At 42.1% G+C, this 24,103-nt stretch overlaps 2 protein-coding genes across 3 annotated transcripts in view; one reads left to right on the plus strand and one right to left on the minus strand.

Annotated features, from left to right (window-relative positions):
- DCLRE1C (DNA cross-link repair 1C) overlaps positions 1 to 664 on the minus strand; it is a 52,415-nt gene extending 51,751 nt beyond the window's left edge. The window contains exon 1 of the mRNA XM_058669286.1: positions 531 to 664. The gene's annotated coding sequence lies outside the window, so the exon portion shown is untranslated. The remainder of the gene's footprint in view (positions 1 to 530) is intronic.
- Positions 651 to 10,139, plus strand: MEIG1 (meiosis/spermiogenesis associated 1). Of its 2 annotated transcripts, none has more exons than XM_058669291.1 (3): positions 651 to 788; positions 4,484 to 4,650; positions 9,821 to 10,139. In XM_058669291.1, the coding sequence occupies exons 2-3, from the start codon at positions 4,513 to 4,515 to the stop codon at positions 9,947 to 9,949; spliced, it is 267 nt and encodes an 88-aa protein (XP_058525274.1). In that variant the 5' UTR covers positions 651 to 788; positions 4,484 to 4,512; the 3' UTR covers positions 9,950 to 10,139. The 2 variants fall into 2 exon arrangements, with proteins under 2 accessions (XP_058525274.1, XP_004578649.1); XM_004578592.3 differs by having other exon boundaries at positions 668 to 823; positions 9,821 to 10,135.
- The last annotated feature ends 13,964 nt before the right edge of the window (positions 10,140 to 24,103 follow it).

Consider the following 24,103-nt stretch of genomic DNA (forward strand, 5'->3'; position numbering starts at 1 on the left):
AGAATTGAGTGTTTTGGAGGTGGGACACAAGTTAGAGATGGGATTCATATGTACCCCTAGCCTGGAGGTAATTTTATACATTCTTTTCAGTGGCTCTGCATTTTGACTGGCCCATTACTGGAGGTCTTGTGTGGGACTTCCTGCCTATGGGCCATGTCTGTACTCAAGTTTCAGATTTTTTTTAATATTTTAGATTTCCTTATAGGGCTGCTCAACCTCAAGCCCCAAGCCACTGCCTCTGTTTCTTCCAGTCCAACTTATCAGCAAATTATGATGGCTTTATGTTAAAAATAGATCTTGCATACGGTCCCCCTTCACTGAAACAGATGACATTTTAAATATAACAAAGTATTCATTGTAGGTTTACTGAATGTCAGGCATTATGCTTGGCCAGTTCCCACATATTGACAGACACGGAAAAACCATCAGACACCCTGTTTTCTTAGGAATTCTGTCTGGGATTCAAAGAGCGGCGAACAACGTTTCCCTCTCCCGTTCGACGCTTGGACAGACACGGACGTTGTACCCACCTTTGTTTTGCTACAGACTTGTGAACTGACCCTGCACCACTTCCCACATCAGGTGCAGGACCAGCTCATGGGCGTGCGCACAAAGGGCCACGCCCAGGGAGGGCGTGCCTTGAGCGAACCCGGCTGGCCCTGAATGGCGTCCACGCGTCGCTAAGAGACGCGATGGTTGTAAGGGCTGTGGCAGTTGGCTTCTTGCTGCCCCAGCCTACGGGTCTCGCGTGTGGAGAACGTAAGCCGTGCCCGCCTGCGAGCTCCCAGGTGGAGCGCCCCGGGCTTCTCCTGCTTGGCGGATGGTAACCTCGGTTCTTCGGGTGGGGTGGGTGGGTGTGCGTCGCCAAGGTCCTGACCCCTGCCCATCCTGCGGCAGCCGGACAGGGTCCTGCCTGGGCGCCCAGGCTCAGTCTCCTCTGCCCAGTTGCCTCGAGAGGTTGCCAGTTTTTTTTTTTTCCCTTGCGCACTCCTGGAGTTTCTACACAATTCTTTTCTATGAGTGGCTTTATTTGGCTCCTCTGGAGTTTAGGGTCTGATAGTTTTGTAAGGCTCCTCGCTCTGGGGATTCAACCATTTGATGACTTACTTTTAGAATCCCTTGTCCGACCCACTCAAGGGGTGCTGTTTCTGCTGCGCTGATGCACTGAGCACACTTGGGCCAGGAACCTCCCCCGGCGTATTTGGGGGATTCCTGACCTTGGAGGCCCTCTGCAGTCAGAGGGTGTCCCGTGTCCCAGCCAAGGTTTTGGAAAGGGCTCATCCTCCCTCTCTCGCTGTTCAAAGGATCTAGGAACAGGAACAATTAGATGCTGGAGGTGTTGGGGCAGGGGCGGAGTAGAAATGGAAGATTAAGGAAACTGGGTGGACTCTCACTAAAGTAAAAACACCTGTCAGAGCGAAAGGAGGTAAAAGGGTTTTGCATGTCAGGTTGTTTGGAGTCACTGAGTGCATCACAGGCATCTAGCGTCACAATTTGAATGTGCCAAGCACTTGACATTGGTGTCTTATAAACCCTAACACTGTTGAATACAATCCAGCTTTCAAGAACAGGATAGTCAAGACTTACCGTTTGCTGTTCGTGGAGACACAGCTAATTGTTAGGAGATGAAATGCGTTTTATATCAATTATTTTCTTCTTGCTCCCGTTATTGGTAAAGGAACCATTTGGTTTCAAAGAGCTGAATGTTGCTAGCAGAGTTTGTTTAGTCAATTTCCAGGAATCACTGAAATAAGCAAGGAATCTGGTTTTTCCTGATTTTAGCTTTTTTATAAGTTTAAAAAGAACTTGTATCAATGTTATATAACAGAGCTATAGCTATAAGCTATAAGGTAGCAACTAAGGTTCTCATTAAGGTGAAAATTACATTCATTTTCTGCTCAGACTTTTGAGACAACAAAATATATGTGCATTTCTAATAAGAAAAATAGTGATTTCTCCAGAAGTTCAACTTGAATTCAGTGCATTTTATTTCTCTATTAAAGGTAATTTTAAAATAAATATAGTAGATATAACTAAACTAAAAATGATGACATGCAGAAAAATACTTTTTGAATGAATGAGAACAATTCTGTATCAAAATTCAAGTATAAAACAAAAATCAATGACAAAATATTAGGTTCTATCACTGCTTTTAGGAAATACACTTCCTCTATAAAATCAATGTAAACCACTAAATTAATATAAAAACATGACCAATTTTGAGAGCATTTTTAATATATGTGAATTGATCCTTTTTGTGTTTTTTGTTATATACATTCTATAAGTAATATATATATGTGGGTTATGAGGCTCTACTACATATATCCAACTCATTTGTTTGTCATAACTAGTACAAAGAGCTTGAAAAAGTTCAAAGAAAATGGAGTTAAGGAGGGAACCAATATTGTTTAGCTGGTAAATCCACTTGCCTACAAAGTTGGCATCCCCATGAGGGCACTGGTTGGTGTCTTAGTTGCTCCACTTCTGAGAATCACCTCCCTGTTAATGGCCTAAGAAAAGCAGCAGAAGACAGCCCAAGTGCTGGAGCTCCTGCCACCCACCTGGGAGACTCTGATGATGCTTCTGGCTCCCAGCTGTGCCGCCATCTGGGGAGTAAACCAGTGGATGGAGGATCTCTTTATCTCTGCTTCTCCCTCTCTTTGTAACTCTGACTTTCAAATATATATATGTACATATATGTGTGTACATATATGTATATGTACATACATATGTGTGTGTGTATTTCTGAGGACTTTAGAAGCCCCCACCCCTTCCCTGTGGACTGTGCCTCAGTGAACAGGAGTTTCAGTGACACACAGCTTCCTGATTGTTCTGTCAGATATTACAAATTTTACATAAATGCCGTAACAGAGTTCCCTTAAAATCAACATGAACCTAAATCCAAACAACTGAAAATCAGAGTTTTCTTAAAGTCCAGATTAACAAAACTCTAATTTCTTTTGGTCTGATCAACAAGACATGTTGGTATGCTCACTGGAAAAATATAAGCAGCAATATGTACTTTCTGCTTTCATTAGAATAAGAACTCTAAGATTCAAATAACCTCACTTAAGTTTTTTTAAATGCTGAAAGTTAATCCATACAAATGTGGGAAATGTGGTTTCAGGAAGTAAATGCTATAATCTTTAAAGGGTTAAATGAAGTAGTAAAAATGTAAAGGAGGTATGTAATAGCGTATGACAAATTGTCTCATGTTCTGGAGAACACTCTGTATTTGTGTAATACTGAAGGAAGGAGTTCAATCAAGTGGCTTAGCTTTTTGAGTCTTCACTTGTTTTTTATTAGCTACCAAGGGAACATTTGGGCTACATTTTTCATTTTGAAGGAGCATCCCCCCCCTTTTTTTCCTGTCAAATCCACGTAAAGCTGAATCAATAACTCTGTGGTGAAACTCCCTTTTATGAACTTCTGACGATGGTGTTCACTCAGTGAAGAGGATGGATAGTTCTCATTAATGGAGGATTATTTGGCCTTTCCTCTTCATACCTGAATGTATTTCCTGACCCTCTTAGCATAATGTACATTTGCCACTGTGATTAAAAGTATGTTCAGAAAATACTAATTAGTTGATAGGATCTACTTTGTAAAGTTTGACTTTCACGTGTCAACGTCCATAAAAATATATTGTGATGGAAGAATGGACTTAAGGTCTCTTGGTGAAAGCTCTGAGCAAGTCAGTCATTTATTTCAGCTAAATGACTGAGAGGATTTGGTAATAAGATGGGGCAGAAAGTCAAGTGTGAGACTGGATTTTTGAAAAACTGTTTATGCAAATTCAATGAATAGAAAAAAATTAAACAAAAGCCAAACATTTCCAAGGTGCTTTGTGACTCCTACACTGTTTTAAAGTCAGCGATCTCAGTCTCTTGAGAGCCATACAGCTGGCATGGAATCGTAACTATGCCTCCTCTCACCCTGGTCTGTCCTGGGATCAGTGCCTCAGTGACCTGAGTCAGTGGATTCCAGGGACTGGCTCCAAGTGCTTAAGAAGAAAATGTGTGGATTTTGTCTCGCAATGTCAAAGGAAAGGGCATCTTACATGCTGTTGTTCATAAATAAGTGGGAGAGAACATAACTGGAATATAATTAAAGGTAATGATCAAGAGATTTTTTTCCTTACAATCTCCAGTTAGAAATATGAGTAATTTAGAAATGTTTAAACTATACCAGCAGCAAAGGAACTATTATATTTAGCTTTTAAAGCATCAGTCTGTAACTCCAGATGCAAGTTTATTTGAAGAAGTAAACAGTTCTCTGTGTATCTTTCAGGGATTTTTCTTTTACGGATTATTTTGTTTTCCAAAATAGAATACAAATTCTTTTCAACATTTGAAATTTACTGTTTAAATCTTAATATATTTAGTGAGATCCTCACCTAAGTTTTCTCTCTGTTCATACTTAAGGGAACTTACACAATTGTCCTTATTATGTTATCTGTTAATTCTGTTTTAACATCTTTCAGAGATAATTGGCACTAAGGCCTCTGTAGCCATGGCTAGTTCTGACGTGAAGCCAAAATCAGTAAGTCGTGCCAAAAAATGGTCAGAAGAGATAGAAAATCTGTACAGATTTCAACAAGCAGGATATCGGGATGAAATTGAATATAAACAAGTCAAGCAAGTTTCAATGGTAAGATTTATACCTCTGTTAACCTGAACTAAAAATGAGCTTTATTAGTGAAAACTAACTTTTTTAAAGAAAGAATAATTCAAGAGAATTCTATTCTGAGTCTCTTATTTTAGTGTGAGGCAATAAGGGTCCAGGAGAGTGCTTCATGGGACATGTTTGTGGAAGAGGTGGTCCCTTAGCAGCACACAACATAGTTTTATAGCTTTAATTAGCAACTGTGTTCTGCTCAACGATTCTTCTATGGGAGAATATAAAAACAGCCTTTTTTTTTTTGCCTCAGGTAGTTCTATGATCAGAGACTGAATTGTTGGGCCACTACTATCCCCCCTTTTTTTGGTGTGTGTTTTAAGTGTGAATTGGAGAGCATTTCATTCTGATTTATTAATTGAAGTTATACCTTACCCCAAACTGTTCGAAACAACTACTGATGTACATTGGATGTGTATTCTAGGCGTTTCTGAAAGAGTGGATACATAGCTTTGAGACCGGATCAAAACCCATCCCAGGCACCCCTTCATTGTATGATTTTTGTTTTACTTGTTTTTTCTATTGGCTGTGAAGAGCTGTTTTTTTTCCAACACTGACTTATTCATCTGAAAGAGTCACAGAGACAGAGTTAGATCTTTTATCAGGTGGGTTAACTTGTTAAATGGCCACAACTGCTGGAGCTAAGAGTGAGGAAATTTTACCAGGTTTCTCACATGAGTGCAGGGGCCTAACTCAGCACCTGGGCCATCTTCTGCTTTCCCAAGCCATGAACACAGATGGATCAAAAGTAGAGCAACCAGGACTTAAAACTAGCACTCGTGGGATGCTGGTGTCACAAGTGGTACCTTAACTTCACAACACTCCAACGCCAGCCCCAACTAGGAGTTTTAAAAAATTTTTTGATCTACTGGATACTATGGTGATTTTAAGACTGATGATATCACATAATGTAACATGGCATTCATAAATTCATGAGGCTACTTAAAAACTTCATGGAAAAATGAAAAGGTAAGTTTATTGTAATGCAAACACTGAAATATATGCAAACAAAATTTGTGACTTATGTGGTTTTCACAACATTCATGGAATTTTCATATTAAGAAAAAAATTGAATGTATTTCAAGGGTTTTGGGGGCACTAAAATAAACACTGTAATTCTACTTTTCTATGTACTTGAAGCAATCTCATATTTTAATCTTTAGTTTTGGGTTTACAGTCTAGTATTTATGAATTCTTTAAAATGTTTTATTTTTATTATTAATACCACGTTTTGTCACGGAGTCATTAATATATAGATTTTTCAGATCTCTATCATCTTTTTTCTTTCTTCACTTATTTCTACTCTTTGACCCCTACTTGACATAAATATCAAGGAAAATGGGGGGCAATACAGAGTCTAAATGTAATCAAGTTTTTAATTTAATAGGCATTATTGAAGTTCATAAGGAATAAAGTTAAGCACACTAATCAAATTAAAATAGTCACTATGATTTTACTGACATTTTATTCTATCCCAATCACTGAAAAGTAGTTTTCACTACTGTATTACACATGGCTTTTTAAAAGTTCTAACAGCATGACCATCTTAATGTACTTCAAAATCAGGCTTTATAACTTGCTTTATGATTTGGATGCCCCTAAAAATATTCAGGCTATGTAACAATATAGGTTGTGTGAAATACAACAACTTTTGTGTTACACCTATGCCCCAACACCCAATAATGTCAGATTTAAAGGACTAGAAAGGGCATCCTCAAACAGGTCCCCTGACCCTAAAAAAAGAGTGCGCTGGGAAGGTAGGGGTGGAGGTGTCTGTGGCAATGAAAGGAAGAGCAATCCTACTAACTTGGCAATCACATAAAGAGGGTTTGTTTGTTTGTTTTGTTTCGTGTGAAAATTTTCATGCCAGAGCTGAAGGAGATAAAATTACAGGTAAGGGAGTTCCTGCATTCAGCAAGTGCACTGAGCCAGGGGAAGGGCGTGGGCTCAGAGCGCGTCAGCTCAGGGGTCTGAGATGATTGTTTCCACTCAGCTGAGTCATACTGAGCAAGGTTCTTCACAGTCTTGGTTTCCTAAACTGTAAACCAGTGATGCTAGGGCTGCCGTGGACACTTACCTGGATTATATGCAATTATGTGTTCAAAGTGCCTGGCATTATGGAGTGAAAGCTTTTACTCTCATCTCTTAGAGCCACACCCAAATGACAAGAACAAGAAAACCCTACACAAGTAGTTAAAGCCTTTGTGCCTTAAGAAAAAGAAGCACAGGCATTTGGAGAAAAAGTTTATTTCCTTGGGAAACAGTGTTTTCAAAAGGCTTTGTGGTCCCATGCAAGCAGGTGTAGTGAGTCTTATTGGATGGAGAGAATGGTGACTGAAGGCTTGCTTGGTCAGAATGTCCCTCCAGTGGGCGGGAGTCTGAGCAAAGTTCTTTTTACCTGTGCAACATGCTCATTTTTCAGATCAGTGTTAGCACTTGCTCTCCTCCCTGTCCAGGGAGAAGGTGCCAGGAACTCTACCTATCATGGCATCCCATGACAGGAAGGAATGTTTCCTAGGTAGATTTGGAACAATCAGATTCAAGGTCAAGAAGAGGACACATTTGGAGATGACCAGGGATATGAAAAGCAAAATGTCTAAAGATCACTAACCCTGCGGTGGTCCCGCTACTTTGCTCATCATCTCGTGTAAAGCAGTCCCACGGCTACCACAGGGGTAATGCTTTCCCTGTTTCCTGAGACACTTTGGGGGCCACACTGAATGAAAAGGACCTGCTCCTGGTAACAAGGGAAAGAGGAGTGACAGGTGTGGGGAGGCTGGACAGTTACAGAAGCCAAATAATCAGGTTTGATGTAAGTGCCAGAAAGCGTGGATGTTTTATGTTTAACTTTAAAATTCTTATTTTCATTTTATTTGAAAGTTTGAAAGACAAAAACAGATTTTTCTCTTCAGTTAGTTCACTCTCCTAGTTTCCCTGAAGGGCGGGGTCAGTCCAGGTCAAGGCAGGAGCCTGAAAATCCATCTGGCCCTCCCACAGGCATCCTAGTACTCAGGTCAGCACGAGCTGTGTCTCAGGGACATTGGCAAGAAGCTGGATACAAGTGGAGGAGGAACTCAATCTCAGGCACTCTGATAGGGATGCTGAAGTCCCAGGCAACCTGAGCCACCTGCTAAACGTCTGACCTTGGTTGCTGTTGTCCTGATCACCACCAGAGGGCTTGCCAAGGCCAATTAAATATGCTATTGTTGTTTTTTATTTTTTTTCCTTTTCCTTTAAATTTTCCCTTAACTCATTAATACATAACATTATTTATTTTAAAAATATTTTCTGGGGGGCCTGGCGTGGTGGCCTAGTGGCTAAAGTCCTCGCCTTGAATGCTCCGGGATCCCATATGGGCTCCAGTTCTAATCCTGGCAGCTCCTCTTCCCAACCAGCTCCCTGCTTGTGGCCTGGGAGGGCAGTCAAGGATGGCCCAAAGTCTTGGGACCCTGCATCCATGTGGGGGACCCGGAGGAGGCTCCTTGCTCCTAGCTTAGGATTGATGCGGCTCCGGCCATTGCTGCCGGTTTGCGGCAGACAGAGGATCTTCCTGTCTCTCCTCTCTGTGTGTCTGTCTTTCCAATGAAAATAATAAAAAATAAATCTTAAAAAAATTTTCTATGTCCCAAGAAAGCATTATTGGGACAAAGATAGTATATTATTCATCTTTTCTTCCCACTAAAAGCTGTAATTCACAAGTGAGACTATGAAAAGTAAAAGATCAGGGCTTTTACTGTGGTACAGTGGGGTAAGCTCCCACGTGGAATACTGGCATCCCATATGGGTTTCAGCTCAAGTCCTGGCTGCTTCACTTTGGATCCAGCTCCCTGCTAATGCACCTGGAAAGCGGTGGAAGGTGGCCCAAGTGCTAGGGTTCCTATCACTCGTGTGGGAGACCTAGACAGTGTTCTAGGCTCCTGGCTTCAGCCTGGCCCAGGCCTAGCCACTGAGGCCATCTGGGGAATGAACAGCAAACGGAATATCTCCCCGTTGTTTCTCTGCTTTCCTTATCTCTGTGTAACTGTCTTTTCAAAGACATAGATCTTTTAAAAAATGAAGAACTGTCTATTTAAAGATGTTAAAAAAAAGACTTGTTTTTTCTAAAACTTGCCTAATGGGTTTCCGATAATGACAAAGCCTATCTCACAAAATCCAGAAGGAACATATTTAACAAAAACACAAATATATTCATGCAGTTAAGGATGCATAACATTACCTTTGGAGAGCAAGGGTGAAAAATGTCCAAATCAGGTCAGGCCGAAGATAAACCAATCTATTAGCATGTAGCAAAGGAGAGCAGAGGAAGGGAGTGACAGTTAAAGATTCTATTCTTGACCTCACATTTCTAGTAAAAACTTGATATTTGGGCTGAAGGAGATGTCCCTGGGCCTTTAGATAGATTCTGAGTTGAGGTGTCGTCTTCCTTCGGCACTGCACAGCACCGACAGCAGGCGGTGCTTTCAGAAGAGTGAGGCCTGGGGCAGCAATGTCCTTTTTGCCCAGGTATTAGCTTTACAAGGTAGGTTTGAAGTCATTTGTTGACATATGAAACAGGAGCGTGAGATGGTTTGAGCATTTTCTTTGCCTTGGTCACAGTCTAATCATGTAAATGTAGACACCAAGCTCTCAAGCAGCACTAATCTGGTCACTCTGGTGGTATAAACTTGCAACTTAAGATGTTATTTGTAGAGGCTGTGCCAGTGGCACCAGCCTCTCAATATAGGCACTGCTTAGAGAATCCAGCTCCTCCACGTTTGAACTAGTTAGTTGCTAATGGAATTGGAAGATGTCCTTAGTGTTTGGGCCCTGGCATCCACATAGGAGACCCTGAGGAAGCTTTGGCTCCAGGTTCCTGGCTTCAACCTGGCCCTGTCCCAGCCACTGTAGCCATTTGGGGAGTGACCTAGCAGGTGGATGATTCCCTGTTTTTTCTTCTGTAACTCTTTCAATGACATTTTAAAAAAATCTTAAAAGAGGATGTGTTTCATATAAGAGTAATACTCTCTGCAGGGGTTCAAGAATTTTTAAATGTAGTTTTATACTCCATTGTTTTAGTGTTTGACTTGTAACTACTGGATAGTGAAATATGAGCCACAAATTGACCTGGTTTTTACAACATGTATATTCTGGTTTTGTTGTGCAGGTAGATCGTTGGCCAGAAACAGGATATGTGAAGAAACTTCAGAGAAGGGACAATACTTTCTATTACTACAACAAACAGAGAGAATGTGATGACAAGGAAGTTCACAAAGTGAAAATTTATGCTTACTAGGCCTTCTTCCTTCTACTAATTCTTGTCAATGATGCTTTAATAAGTCATTCATCCAGCCTACATCATGTGCATTCTTACCCTTGCACCAAATCATTCAGAAGGCACCCTTCAACCTAATGTTTTTGAGACGCAGAACCATGAATTTTGGTATCTATTCATCACCCTGTCCTGTCCTGAAATCCAACTGTAGAAGCATTAAAGTTGTACCCTTTCATGATCCTGCTTTTTCTGGCCATTTGAACTGTGGGAGGACCTCCATTATGCACGGGAAAAGAAACTGCCCCCTTAGAAATCACCCCACTGGTTAGACCACTTGATATTTTCTTAGAGCAGGTCCTCTTCCATGTCCCACCTCTTCCTCTTTGTAGAACATCACTTTGAACTTCCAGATTTACAATAAGACTCTCTTTTGCAACTGGAGTCCTTTGCCTCTTACTGGGCAGACTGGAAATGCTGCCCTGGGAGCACTCTTCCATTGCTGACTATTGAGTGTACCTAGTGGTTAACTTACCACTTGGGGCACCCACATCCCATAGCAGAGACCCTGGGTTTAAATCGCAGCTCCACTTCTGATTTTAGCTTCCTGCTAATACATAGCCTGAAAGGAAGCAAGTGATGACTCAAATAGTTGGGTCCCTGCCATCCACATAGGAAACAGTTCCCAGCATGTGGCTTTGGCCTGAACCAGTTGCTGCTGTTATAGACATTTGGGGGTGTGAATTAGTGGATGGAAAGCCAGTTTCTTTCTCCTCCCTTTACATTTCAAATGGAATATATTTTTAAACAATAAAAATAAATCCTCCCATCAATATGGCAACTCTTGGGAAGCAGTCTAAGGCTTATGCTTTACTCTGGTCTCCATGATTTGCCTGGTAGGATTTTAAGCCTCAGGTACCAGAAGTGTCTGCCCAGATAATTAAATGTTCTTTGGTGCCTTTCCCGCCTTGTCACATCCCTAGCTCCCGCGAGTGGTTCTTAACTTCCTGAAACACTCCTTTGCACTTGAAGCCTTATCCTACTACAGTCAGCCTCTGGGTTCTCCCCCCTCAGACAAGTTATATTCCAGTGTGTTTAGTGGAGTACTGCAGAAAGAACCCACAGAGCAAAGTAAGCAAGGCCAACCATGAAGCCTTATGTAACCTCCTGCTGAAGGGGCAGTGCATCTGGAGTAGCCCAAAATAGACTATTCAAAATGCTATTTTAATTGCTTTTTCATGAATAAGAATTTTAGAATTTTGTCACCATTGATAATTTCTGACCTTTAAATAGGATGCTGGAGAAGGGCTATTGTCAATCCATTCAATTTTAACTCTCACTTTCCAGAGCTGTTGTCTTTACCCTGAAGCCCCATTGCTTTTTTTTTTTTCCCCCATTTCAAACTTGGTGTGCCTTCAGAAATTTTTCTAACAAACATATCCTGGGAAAGAGAAATCAATTGGAAATCTTTTTTTTTTAAATGTCTTTCCCAGTGTTTACTGGAATCATCTGATTTACCACTTTTCAGCATCTCTCAGGTCATTTTTTTTAAAGATTTTATTATTATTGGAAAGCTGGATATACAAAGAGGAAGATCTTCCATCCCATGTTTCACTCCCCAAGTGAGCCGCAACGGGCCGGTGCGTGCCGATCTGATGCCGGGAACCAGGAACCTCTTCCAGGTCTCCCACACGGGTGCAGGGTCCCAAAGCTTTGGGCCGTCCTTGACTGCTTTCCCAGGCCACAAGCAGGGAGCTGGATGGGAAGTGGAGCTGCCGGGATTAGAACCGGCGCCCATATGGTTTCCTGAGGCGTTCAAGGCAAGAACTTTAGCCGCTAGGCCACGCCGCTGGGCCCTCAGGTCATTTTTTAAAATCAACTTCTTCCAGATTTGGCAGACTCCTAGGTGCTGAGTGTCAGAGGTCTTCTAATTCTGCTGTTGCCTCTTTTTTTCCCCTTAGTAAAACCCAACAAAACAGGCAGAATGATTTCTCCCCCACAGATGCCCATGTCTTTATCCCTAGAAATGGTGACTGTGTTCTCCTTCATGGCAGTATAATTAAGGATCTTCAGATGGAGAAGTTATCCAGGACTTTCGGGATGGACCCCATAAGAGAGCATCTTGCAAACAGGGTTGGAGTAGAAGTGAAAATGGGAACAGATATATGAGCCATACAAGGAAGGAGCCAAAAGCTGAGGAAGGTTCAGATTTTATGGACACTGGCAAAGGCAAGGGAATACAGCCCCTCCTCATCCCATTCTATAGCATACAGAAGAAACAGCACCTTGACATTCCCAAATCACATGCATTTTAGAACTACATGAGAATAAAAAAGTGTGTTGTTTTCCACCACATTCTTTGTGCCAATTTGTTAACAGTTGTAAGAGGGAACACACCTGTACAGAAAATATGAAGCAAATAGCTCCCCCACATTGACGGTCATGTGACACTTTTTCACTATGGAACATATTTTGTCACAGGTAATACACATTCTGAGGAAGTGAGTTGGGCTGGGTGCCTTGCCTCATTCCACTTAAACCATGATCTCTAGGGGTAGATACGCATGGATTTTTATCATTCAGACTAGTGGCGAAAAAGGCCTGCATCCCACATTAGAGTACTTGGATTTGGTTCCCAACTCTGGCTCCTGGCTCCAGTGCAGATCTGGAAGGAAGCTGTGATGGCTAAGGTTGACTGAGTTTCTGCCACCATGTATGAGACCTAGATTGCTTTCCTGGGTCCTCCTGAGTCCTGGCTCTGCCCTCAGTCTAGTCTTTGCTGTTGTAAACATCTGAAGAATAAACCAGCCAATGACAGCACCTGACCGCTCCCTTTCTCGACTTCTCAATAATTATTAGGATAGAAAGCACTTTCACGTTCCAGGTGGTTCTACAGTTTAATTTAACAGAATTTGCCCCCCGTGCCAGCACTTTTCAGTTGATCCTGTGGCAAAGCCCAGCCAACCTACACCCATTCTGGTTTATGCATGCACCAGTGGGTACAGTCAGCCTAACCTGGCTTTCCTCCTCATGTGGAGCACATGCGGGTCAACAGGTGTTGTAACCCTGCCTGGTCTGGTCTGCGCCTCATCCTAGCTCTCACACTCACCAGTGAGAGTGGTAGTCCAGCAGGGGAGCCCCCTCTTCTCCTGCTGGGTCTCGCATGTGCTGGTTGGGTGCTGCGGCCCAGTCTGGCATGGCCTGCCTCACCTCAGCAATTGCCAGACCTGAGCCAAATATATGCCAGTGGGTACTGTAACCTGGTACAGTAACTTGGCCTGGTCTGGGCTGCTCCTTATCGTGGTTCTTGTGTTCACCTGCGGGGACTGCGTACTGACAGAGGAGTTCCCCAAGCTCCTCCATCAAAACCTCTGCTAATGCCAGATCTCATGCCCATTGGAGGGTCCATGGTCCAGCCTGACTTAGTCCACCTCCTGTCCTAGCAGGAACAGTGGCCTTTCCTGACTGGCCCACACCCATTCCAGTTCTTACTATGGGTGCTACAGCTCACCCAAACCTGATCCAAACCCAGACACAGCTCATGCATGGCTCAGCAGGGGCAGAGACCTAGCCTAGCCTATCCTATACCCACCTTCGGTCCCTTGGCACGGGGTGTGCCAGACTAGTGTGCTAGACCCAGTCCTCACCTGTGCCAAGGGACACTGCAGTCATGCCAAGACCAAATAGCAGCCCCCACTCTGGCCCGCATGCTCACCAGTGGGAACCACTACCCAGCCAGGGAATCCCCTCAGCCCCAACCAGGCCTGTTCGCAGCCACAGATCTCGCATGTGCCAGTGGTTGCTCTGACCCAGCTTGGCACAGCCCCTCACTTGTCTTGGACTTTGCCTTCCAATGCTGCAGCGTGGCCTGACTCTGCTGGCCCCTAGTTCTAACTATCACTGGCGGGTGCTGCAACATGCGCCTGCTCAGTCTGCTCCCATTGCTGGCTCATGCAAGCCGGTAGGTGTGATAGCCTAGCCCACCATGACCTGCGCTCCAGCCTGGCTCCTGCACTTAGCAGTGGTTTGCTTGGCCCTACCTCGTCTTCCGTCTTCTAAAACCAACCCACACATTTGCCAATGGGTGGAGCTACCTTGCCTGGTCCACTCAACACTGAGGCCTGACCCATGTGCTCTCCAGTGGGAGCTATGGTCCAGCAGGGGAGTTTCACAAGTTCCCACTCCCAGACCTAGATCTCACACATGCCAGCATGTGCTAAGCCCTCACCTGGCATAGTCTGCCACCTCCGTCTCAGCCTTTGTATGAGCTGGAGGATGTTGTGGCCTGACATTTCCCACACCCTGCTTTAGCGTGCCCATGTGAGTGTTGCAGCCTGGGCCTACCCCAACCTGTTCCCAGCCCCAGTTCCATGGTCATGCCTAGCTCAGTGCATCACTACCCCAATCCTAAGCTAACCAGCAGGACGTGTAATTCCACAGGGTTAAGCCCACATATCACCTACAGAATCTACTTCCAGTCATGGTCTTTCAAACTTGGTCTTCCTACTTTCTGGAACTGTGAGAAAAAAATTTTAGTAACTCTGTGGTATTGTGTCACAGCTACAGAAAATGAACTGAGACATTCAAGGAGGCCTGTCCTATAGTGCTGTTGGTCATATGGCTTCAACACTTTGTTTTCCAATGCTTAGTGAGCTGCATTTTGCATAGCTTCTGGGAGACACGGAAGTCTAGCAAAGTGGTAGAGGCCACATAATGATCACTTCAAATTTGAAGACAGCACCACAATGTCATGTTGGTTGGTCTTGGGCAAGCACCTTCACTTCTCTAAACTTCAGCATCATCCTCTTTAAAACTAAAATCATAGGGGCCAGCGTGGTGGCTCAATGGCATATTTAGCATGGCCTCCAGAACAGAGTTAAAGCTCAGTGAAAATCACCAGTGCCTTCTGGAAGTTTGCTGATACATCTTAAGCAAGACATTCTTTGGGCCTTCTCTAGTCTGGCCACACCTTAGACCTCTCCTCCATCTATTGTAGAGACAACTGTGTGCTGCTGATGGGCACCAGCCCAAGATCACAAGGAATATGTCCATTATGAAATGGACTGTTCACCTGCCAAAGCAAGGGAGATCAGTGCTCATGAAGAGCCCTGAGATCAGTAAGAAGGTATAAGAACAGCTTGTCAGAGGGGTGGGCTTGTGTTTGGTGACTTGTGGAGAATCCAGGGAGGCAAGGTTTTGCTTTGAATCAAGTACTTTGGGAAGCAGAGCTGTGTTAGTCCATTCAGGCTACTACAACAAGATAATATCAGCTGGGTGGCTTATAAACATTAGATACTTGTTTTTCATGGTTCTGAAGGGTGATCCAGGTGCTGGTCGATTTGGTATCTGACAGGAGCTTGCTTCCTGGCCCATAGCTTTTTCTTTGAATCCTCACATGGTAGAAGGGGTACATGAACTTTCTGGGGTACTTTTATCTTCCCTGTCATGAACTACTCAGTTTCCTAAAGGCCCAGTCACCAAGTGTCATCACTTCAGAGGTTAAATTTCAACATATGAATTTGACAACAAATATTCTGCCTAAAACAAGGGATGAGCAAAAGTTTATCTTACCTTTTAACTTTGAGAAGGTAGAATGTGCCTGCAGTGGTAATTAAGAAGTAGAAGTCACTTCTATTAGCAGAGGATGCTGGATGTTATTTTTTGTGGTTTGTACCATGTCCTTGTTTCATTTTGTGCTGACAGATGTTATCAAGTGATCTTTTGTTCTACCCCATGCGTCATCTGATGGTGTCATCTGATTTGCAAAACTTTTTCAAGTATGAGTGCCATGGCCTATATGATTTGACAGTATCCATTCTTTCCTCTCCATTCTGCCCTTCCTTCTATTTTAACAACTTAATTTCAGAATAGTTTTAATTTATAAAACAAGAATTGTACAGTAAAACACAGAGTTCCCATAAGCTCCACACCCAGCATCTATTAGTAATATCTCATATTAATTTAAAAGTCACAATTAACTGAGTGTATCATTATTCTTTTTTTCTTGTTAATTAAACCCCTCTATCCTTCCTGCTCCTGGTAGTATCCAGTAATCGTCATTGTGTGTTTGGATTTTTTTTTTAGCTCCAACAAAGGTGGTATTTTTATTTCTGTGTCTGGCTTATTCCATTTAATGTGATGTCTTCCAATTCCATCCATTTTGCTGCAAATGACAGGACTTTTTATATTTAAATCAAATCTTTTTAATAAAGATTTATATATTTATTGTTATTGGAAAGGCAGGTATACAGAAAGCAGGAGATACAGAGAGAAAGATTCTCTGTCTGCTGATTCACTCCACTAGTGGCCACAACTGAGCCAATCTGAAGCCAGGAACCAGGAGCCTCCTCCAGGTCTCCCACACAGGTGAGCTTTGGGTCATCATCCTCTGCCTTTCCAGGCCACAAGCAGGAAGCCAGATGGGAAGTGGAGCAGCCAGGACACAAATTGGCATCCAAATGGGATTCTGGCACATGCAAGGCAAAGATTCAGCTGCTAGGTATTACACCGGACCCCTAATCAAATCTTAAAACACACACACACACTAGTTCATTTTGGAAGTTTGGCCTAAGATCAGGCTTTGTGATGTATCCAGATTGGTATTGCTTTGGTTATTCTGGATCTTTTGTGAGTCCATATGAATTTCAGAATTTAAAAAAATCTGTAAAAATATTATTCACATTCTCACAAAGTTTGCCTCCTATCTGTAGATTTCTTTAGGTAATCTGAACATTTTAATGATATTAATTCTTCCTATCTGTAAACAAGGAATATCTGTATTTTGTATTTTTGTGTGATGGGTTTGGTGCTTGCTTTCTGTTTTTAAAGGATCCATCTATTTAAAAGGCAGAATTACAAAGAGAGAAGTAGAGACAGAGGAAGAGGTGTCCCATCCATTGGTTCAATCCCCAAAAGGCAGCAATGAATGTGGTTGGGCCAGGCCAAAGCCAAGAGCCAGAAGATTCTTCTCCCGCGTGGGTGCAGGGATCCAAGCACTTGGCCATGCTCCACTGCCTTTCCAGGTGCATTATCAGGGAGCTTGGTCTGAAGTGGAGCACTCAGGACTCAACCGGTGCCCATATGGGATGCTGGCATTGCAGATGGCAGCTTTGCCCACTATGCCATAGTGTTTCATAATTTGAATTATGGAGAGCATTCTCTTCTTTGGTTAAATTTATTCCTAAATGTGTAATTTTTAATTTGCTTGAAAGGCACAGTTAAAAAGAGAAAGGTAGAGACAAAGAGAGTGAGAGAGAGGTCCTCCATCTTCTAGATCATTTCTCAAATGGCCATCCACAATAGCTGGGGGCTACACTAGATCAAAATCAGGAATTTGAAACACTAGCTGTATCTACTATATGGGAGGTAGGAACCCAAGAATGTGGCCATTTTCTGCTTTCCCATTAGTGCATTAGTGGGGAGTTCAATCATAAATGGAGCAACTGGGACTTGAACTGGCACTCATTTGGGATGCCAGCACTGGAGCTGCAGCTTAACCCCAGGATACCACAATGTTGGTCCTAAATCTATCCCTAATATTTTCCATAGATACCATGTTCAGTATTTTTAGATTTTTCTTTTGGCAAGATCATTGCTGGATATAAAAAATGCTACTTTTTGTATATATTGGTTTTACTGAATTAGCTTACCAATTCTGATGGTTTTTCATGGAATATACTTAGTTTTTCTTTCCACATACAAAATCCTATCATCCGTACACATGCACATTTTTACCTTCTCCTTTCTAGTTTTAATGCCCTTTGTTTTCCCTCCCTTAATTGCTCTTGCTGATACTTCCAATACCACAACTGAATGAAAGCAGCAAAAGTGGACATACATCTCAATTTCCCACCTTTAAACAGGATAGAGAGTGCCAGGTTGCAAGCTACCATTCTGTGGAATGTAGATGTTATACTATTGTGTTACATCAGAATCTTGACTGAAAACGCTCCTTTTATAAACAAGATATTATCAGCTGATGTAGCAATGGCTGTGGACAGGATGCATCTCCCAATTGTGACACAATTGTTGAAAATGAAATTCTTTTCCTTGGTTGTGATTGACATTAGGCCCACATAATAAAATATGGGCCTTAAGAAAATATTGTCCAAAGTCTGGTGCAATATATTTTGGCGAGTCGGATAAAAAGTTTTCACCAAGCTTGATCACAGGTTGTTTACTTGAGCATTAGGAATTTTGTCAGTGTGGTGAAGAAATATTCATTACACTATGAAATCTCCTGAGCTCAGTGAAATTACTGAGCTAATTGGTCTTCCAAACCAGAAGTAGCACCCACATAAGTAGTACTGCTGTAGAGGTACATGGGCTTTTTGGGAATAGAGGTATTGAACTCCTGAAAAGGAAATAGTGTACCATTGGCAGAGTCAGGCATGGGATGTCCCACCTCCCACCCCTGACCTGACTAAGCAGGAATCCTTTGACTAAAACATGAAGAAGGAAGTGCCTTATGAAAAATAGCACAATTCTGGGCACAGAATTCCCAATAAGGTTGATCAAAAGCAACCTTCATCAAGAGACATGATAATCAAGCTCTCCTCAATTGAACATAAGGGAAAAAAATCCTTAAATGTGCACATGAGAGGAACCCAAATCAAACTCACAACTGACCTCTCAGGAAACATTACAGGCCAGGAGAGAATGGAGTGACATATTGCAGACTCTAAAAGGGAAAATTTTTCAGCCCAGGATAATGTATCCTGCAAAGCTCTCCTTCGTCTTTGAAAATGAAATAAAATTCTTCCACAATAAAGAAAAACTCCAAGAATTCATGTCCTCCAAGCCTGCACTACAGCTAATACTCAAAGATGTTCTAGTGAAGGAGAAAAGGAATAGTAGCTACCAAAACCAAAGGCAAATATGGAAAACAGCCCACTAAAAGGCTACCAGAAGATTCAACTACTGGAGTCCAGCTCCAGCTGAGTTTGGAACTGGAGAAGGGTGCATGGATGAGGTGCAAAGAGAAACGATATGGACCACTACAATTCCAGGATCATAATGGACAATGCGGGAAAGCTGTCTGCTTTATTTATACAGAAGCAGTCAAACTCTGGCTCAGACTTTTTACATCATGGTGAAGAGGGTGTTTCCAAGGATAATTCTACTGTTTGTTTCACCTTAAAGCAGGATATTATCCATCCTGACCCTGAGGCCAGGAATTTATATTAATCAATAACACATTCCTACTACAATTCTCGTTCTACAACTTAGTCTTGAATCAGTTAAGGGAGGAAATGCATCACAGAAGGAAGGACCTAAAGATCAAGAAAAGAGGGAAAGAATAGATTCCCACTACACCTGAGGATTTAACACCCTTGATTAGCATATGGTCAATGGGAGCAGCCAAGACCCTTTTGCTAAAATGGTATCAGCAACATCAACTTCCAAGCTCACATTGGTAGTAAATACCAACTTCGCAGTGGCAGACAATGCCTAAATAGATTACAGAATACTCAGCAGGGTTGTCCGGTGTCCATGCAAAGGGAAGTGGAGCTGCATTCAGGTGGCTGTAGAGACATCCGCCAAGCCCTCTGTGCAGTGGGAAATTCCTTGCAGCTCTGCCTGAAATGGAACAATACTCTTCACACCTTCCTGTCTTCTACACCCACCACACGGACCCCAGCACTCAATCAAAGAACTACCCATTACTAAGATGACAGAACCAAGTTGCCAACTATCCATATTAGCATTAACTGTAAATGGCTTAAACTCATCACTTAAATGCCATAGATTAGAGGACTGGATCAAAAAACAAAACCCATCTATCTGCTGCTTACAGGAGACACATCTCACTAACAAAGTTCAGAGGAAACTGGAAGTTAAACGATGGAAAAAGATATTCCAAGCGAATAGTAAGGAAAAACATGCAAGGATAGCCATTCTTCTATCAGATGATATAGACATTGATGTGAAAAACATTAAAAGAGATGAAGCAGGACACCATATAATGATCAAAGGATACATTCAGCAAGAAAAGATCGCAATAATAAATATATATGTACCAAATGCCTAGGCATCTAGCTACATGAAATAAGCATTAATAGACTTAAAGGGAGAAACAAACTCCAATACGATCATAGTGGGTAACCTTAATACCCCATTAACACAAATGGACAGATTAAAAAAACCCAGAAAATCATCAAAGAAACAACAGAACTCACCCAAACTCTACAGCAAATGGACTTAGTTGATATCTACCAAACCTTTCATCCTACAGATAGAGAATATATTATTTTTCATCAGTGCATGCAACCTTACCCAAATTTGACCATGTTTTAGCCCACAAAACAAGATTAGCAAATTGAAAAAATCAAAATTATATCAAGCATCTTCTCAGACCATCATGGAGTGAAGCTAGAGACCACGAAGTCAAAACAACCAAGAAGACTTGCAAACACATGGAGACTGAGTATTGTGATACTAAATGGTCAATGGATTAGAGAAGAAATCAAAGGGGAAATTAAAAAATTGCTTGAAACAAATGAAGGCATCAACACAACTTATCAAAACTTATGGGACACAATCAAGACAGTGTTAAGAGGAAAGTTCATCTCAGTCAATGCTTATGTTAAGAAACTAGAAAAGCATCAAGTAAATCAGCTAACCTTACAGTTGAAGGAACTAGAAAAACAACCTCAAAACAATCCTAAGATTACTAAAAAAAATCAAAATAAGGGAGGAAATAAACCAAATAGGGACCAAGAGAACTGTACATTAGATCAATCAAAGAGCTGGATCTTGGAGAAAATCAACAAAATAGACTCCCCACTAGCACGACTAATCGAAAAAAGGAGGGAGAAGATATGCAGCAATAGCATCAGAGACAAGAAAGGAAATACAACAACAGACACCTCAGACATAACAGAGATCTATTAGGAACATTACAAGCAATTATACGTGAACAAATCAGAAGACCTAGAAGAGATAGATGGATAGATTTTTGGACACATACAATCCACCAAAATTGAATCAAGAAGCAATTAACAATCTAAATAGACCAATAACAAGGACTGAGATTGAATTGATAATTAAATCCCTCCCAACCAAGAAAAGTCCTGGATGAGATGGCTTCACTGCTGAATTCTGCGAAACATTTCAAGAGGAACTTACCCCAATCCTCTACAAGTTTTTCCAAACAATATAAATGGAGGCAATTCTTCCAAACTCCTTCTATGACTCCAATATCACTTTAATACCAAAGCCAGATAGAGAAACAATAGAAAAAGAGAACTATAGGACACCACACAGTGTCCTAGCAGCTGAAGTTCTCACCCACAGCATAGGCATTCAAAGCCAAAATAAGTAAATGGAACTACATCAAACTAAAAACCTTTCTATACAGCAAAGGAAACAACTAAGAAAGTGAAGAAGCAACCAATGGAATAGGACAAAATTTTTGCACACTACACAAGTGATAGGGACTAATATCCAGGATTTGCAAAGAGCTTCAGAAACCCAGGGACAGTTAAAAAAGAAGTGTTAAAAAATGGGCAACGGAAATGAACAGACATTTTTCAAAAGAACAGATTCAAATGGCTAACAGACATATGAAAAGATGCTCAGGCTCCCTAAACTTCAGAGAAATACAAATGAAAACCACATTAAGGTACCATCTAACTCCAGTCAGATTTGCCTATATTTAAAATTCAAGTAACATCACCTGGATGTGGGGAGAAACGTACCCTCCTTCACTGCTGGTGGGAGTGCAGGCTAGTATAACCAATATGGAAATCAGTATGGAGAGTGCTTGGAGAATTGCAAATAAACCAGCCCTATGATCCAGCTATCCTGTTCCTAGAAATATACCCAAAAGAAGTGAAATCTGCATGTGAGAAGGGGATCAGTACATCTATATTTACAGTAGCACACTCTACGATAGCAAAGACATTGAAACAATCCAGATGCCCATACAAAGAGCAGTGGTTAAAGAAACTGTGGTACATCTATTCCATGGAATATTATTCAGCCATTAAAAACAATGAGATTATACCATTTGCAACTAGATGACCCTAACTAGAGGCCATTATCTGGTGAAATAAGTCAATCCTAAAAGACAAATATCATATTTTTTCCCTAATATGAGGAATCTATCATGCAAATTGGAATTGTGTAGAGGTGAAGTAATAGAGACTACTATACCCAGATGTGAAGACCCAATGCAACATGCAGCTCTGCTTCCAAACAAAAGATGGACTCACAATGAAAATGTGGATATATCTAGACAATGGGATGATGGACTGTCTGACATTGTCCGTACCAGCAATGTCAGGGCACACTTAAATAGCAAACTGATGGAATTGTAACTCCTTATAAAGAGTTTGTGACACGGGAAAAATCAATTGGGAGATGGAAATTGATGGGAAGGGAATCCCAGACTATACAGAATTGTACAATAACTTTCAAAATTTAAAATAAAAAAGCAATAACAGGGCAGTCGACATCTGGAATTCCACAGTAGAATGGCAGGTGAGCTGAGCACAACTTACAGCATGGCTTTTTCTGCCCACAATAGAAGGCAAATGGTCTTCTATTTTGAAAATTATAAAAGAGTCAGGAGTTACAATGTGTCTTGCAACATACCTTTACTAATCTCCAGGGATAGCCCCTTAGGTGTCTTGCTGAGATGTTCCAATTTATCACCAAGGAGTATAAAACACACGCTTCATTGTAGGAGGGTGGCAGCAGTGAGGTGGTCATCTTTCCTCTGAGAAGGAGAGTCAACATGGCATCACCTTGATTTTCTGTTGCACAGGAAGCCAATTACTGGTCCCTTTAGGGGTTCCATTGTGCAAGTGCAGTCCAGGTTTCAGCAAAGTAGACTGGAGTGTCTCTGAAGGAAACTAATTCTTGCAGGAAGGGCAGCTGTCATAAGCCAGCCTGTGATGGGCTGGGTTTTACTGGTAGAATTATAACATCCTCATTGGGAAGACTGTGTGGACATGAAGTCAAGGTAGGTCCAGTTTTTTCAAGATCAAATATTAAGGGTCTGGATGTGCAGGAAGCATAAGAGTCTGGAGGAGGCCTATAGATGGAAATCTGTTTCTGATACTTGTAGGAGGACAATCATATCATTGTTACTGGCAGCATCAGGTAGCAGGTGAGAGTTCTACTGTTCAGCTAAATTTGCTGTATAGTCATAGCAGTAGATAGAGTTTCAGACAAAGGCATAGAAGAACTTTGCTTGTCCGCAGCAGGAGCAGACACAGATGGTGACAGGTGGGAAGGTATGGGACACATCACAAGAAAGAGCTCACAGGACAGGGCTAAGGCTGCTCTCCCCAGGCAGGCCTGCTGGCAAGCCAGCTGGGAAGCTGGCAAGCTGGCAGCTGCATCTGTGAACTTAGTTTGCAGGAAGGTTCTCACCATTGCTTCTGAGTGTTCCTCACTGTGCTCAAGCTGACTATGCAAATAACATGATTTACACCATTCTCCTTCTGGGAATCTGGGAGCATGATATGTGCTAGACAGCAGACACTTCCAGGATGAACCCTGCACACTTTGGCAGTCAAATGTAACAGGCATTCCTGGTTGTCACCCAGGCACAGCGGTTGTCACAACATAGTGCTGAAGGGACTAAGCACACCCTGGGAGACTCCTCTAAGAGGCAATCTGGAAACAAGTCATGATCCTTTGCCAACTGGCATTGCATGAGCTCCCTGTAGTACATCAAAACCAATAGTACATTTCTATGCTACCACCTGTGAGGTCTACGAGCAAATTGTCTTCTCTTGGTATAATCATGAGACCCCTAATATGGAGAGTGTATTGAATGGGCCATTGGAATTAACTGTGGGGAGCCATGCAGTTGGGTCGGATGGCATGGGTGTGTGATGAGCACTGCTCCTTGGTTAGCAAGGCTACGAGGAGTTTCTAGCAGTGAGGCAAGGCGCGGAGGAATGTCTCTGGTCACCTCATTGCTGCCTTACCCCGTTGTATGGACACTCAATTACCTCTCTGATGTTTCATAGAATTCTCCTGAGGGTGGTGGTGTTGTTTTTCTGCTAATGTGAAGTGATTCCTGTAATTGGTATGACACCTCAAATTGATCAATCATGTTATGATAAAAACATCTTTAGCGACGTAAGGCTATGACACACAGCTAAAAGTATACAATAATACAATTGAGCCCACAATGTCTCCAAACATCCTGTTATGTGCCCA

Source organism: Ochotona princeps, chromosome 10 (assembly GCF_030435755.1).
Source record: "Ochotona princeps isolate mOchPri1 chromosome 10, mOchPri1.hap1, whole genome shotgun sequence".
NCBI lineage: Eukaryota > Metazoa > Chordata > Mammalia > Lagomorpha > Ochotonidae > Ochotona > Ochotona princeps.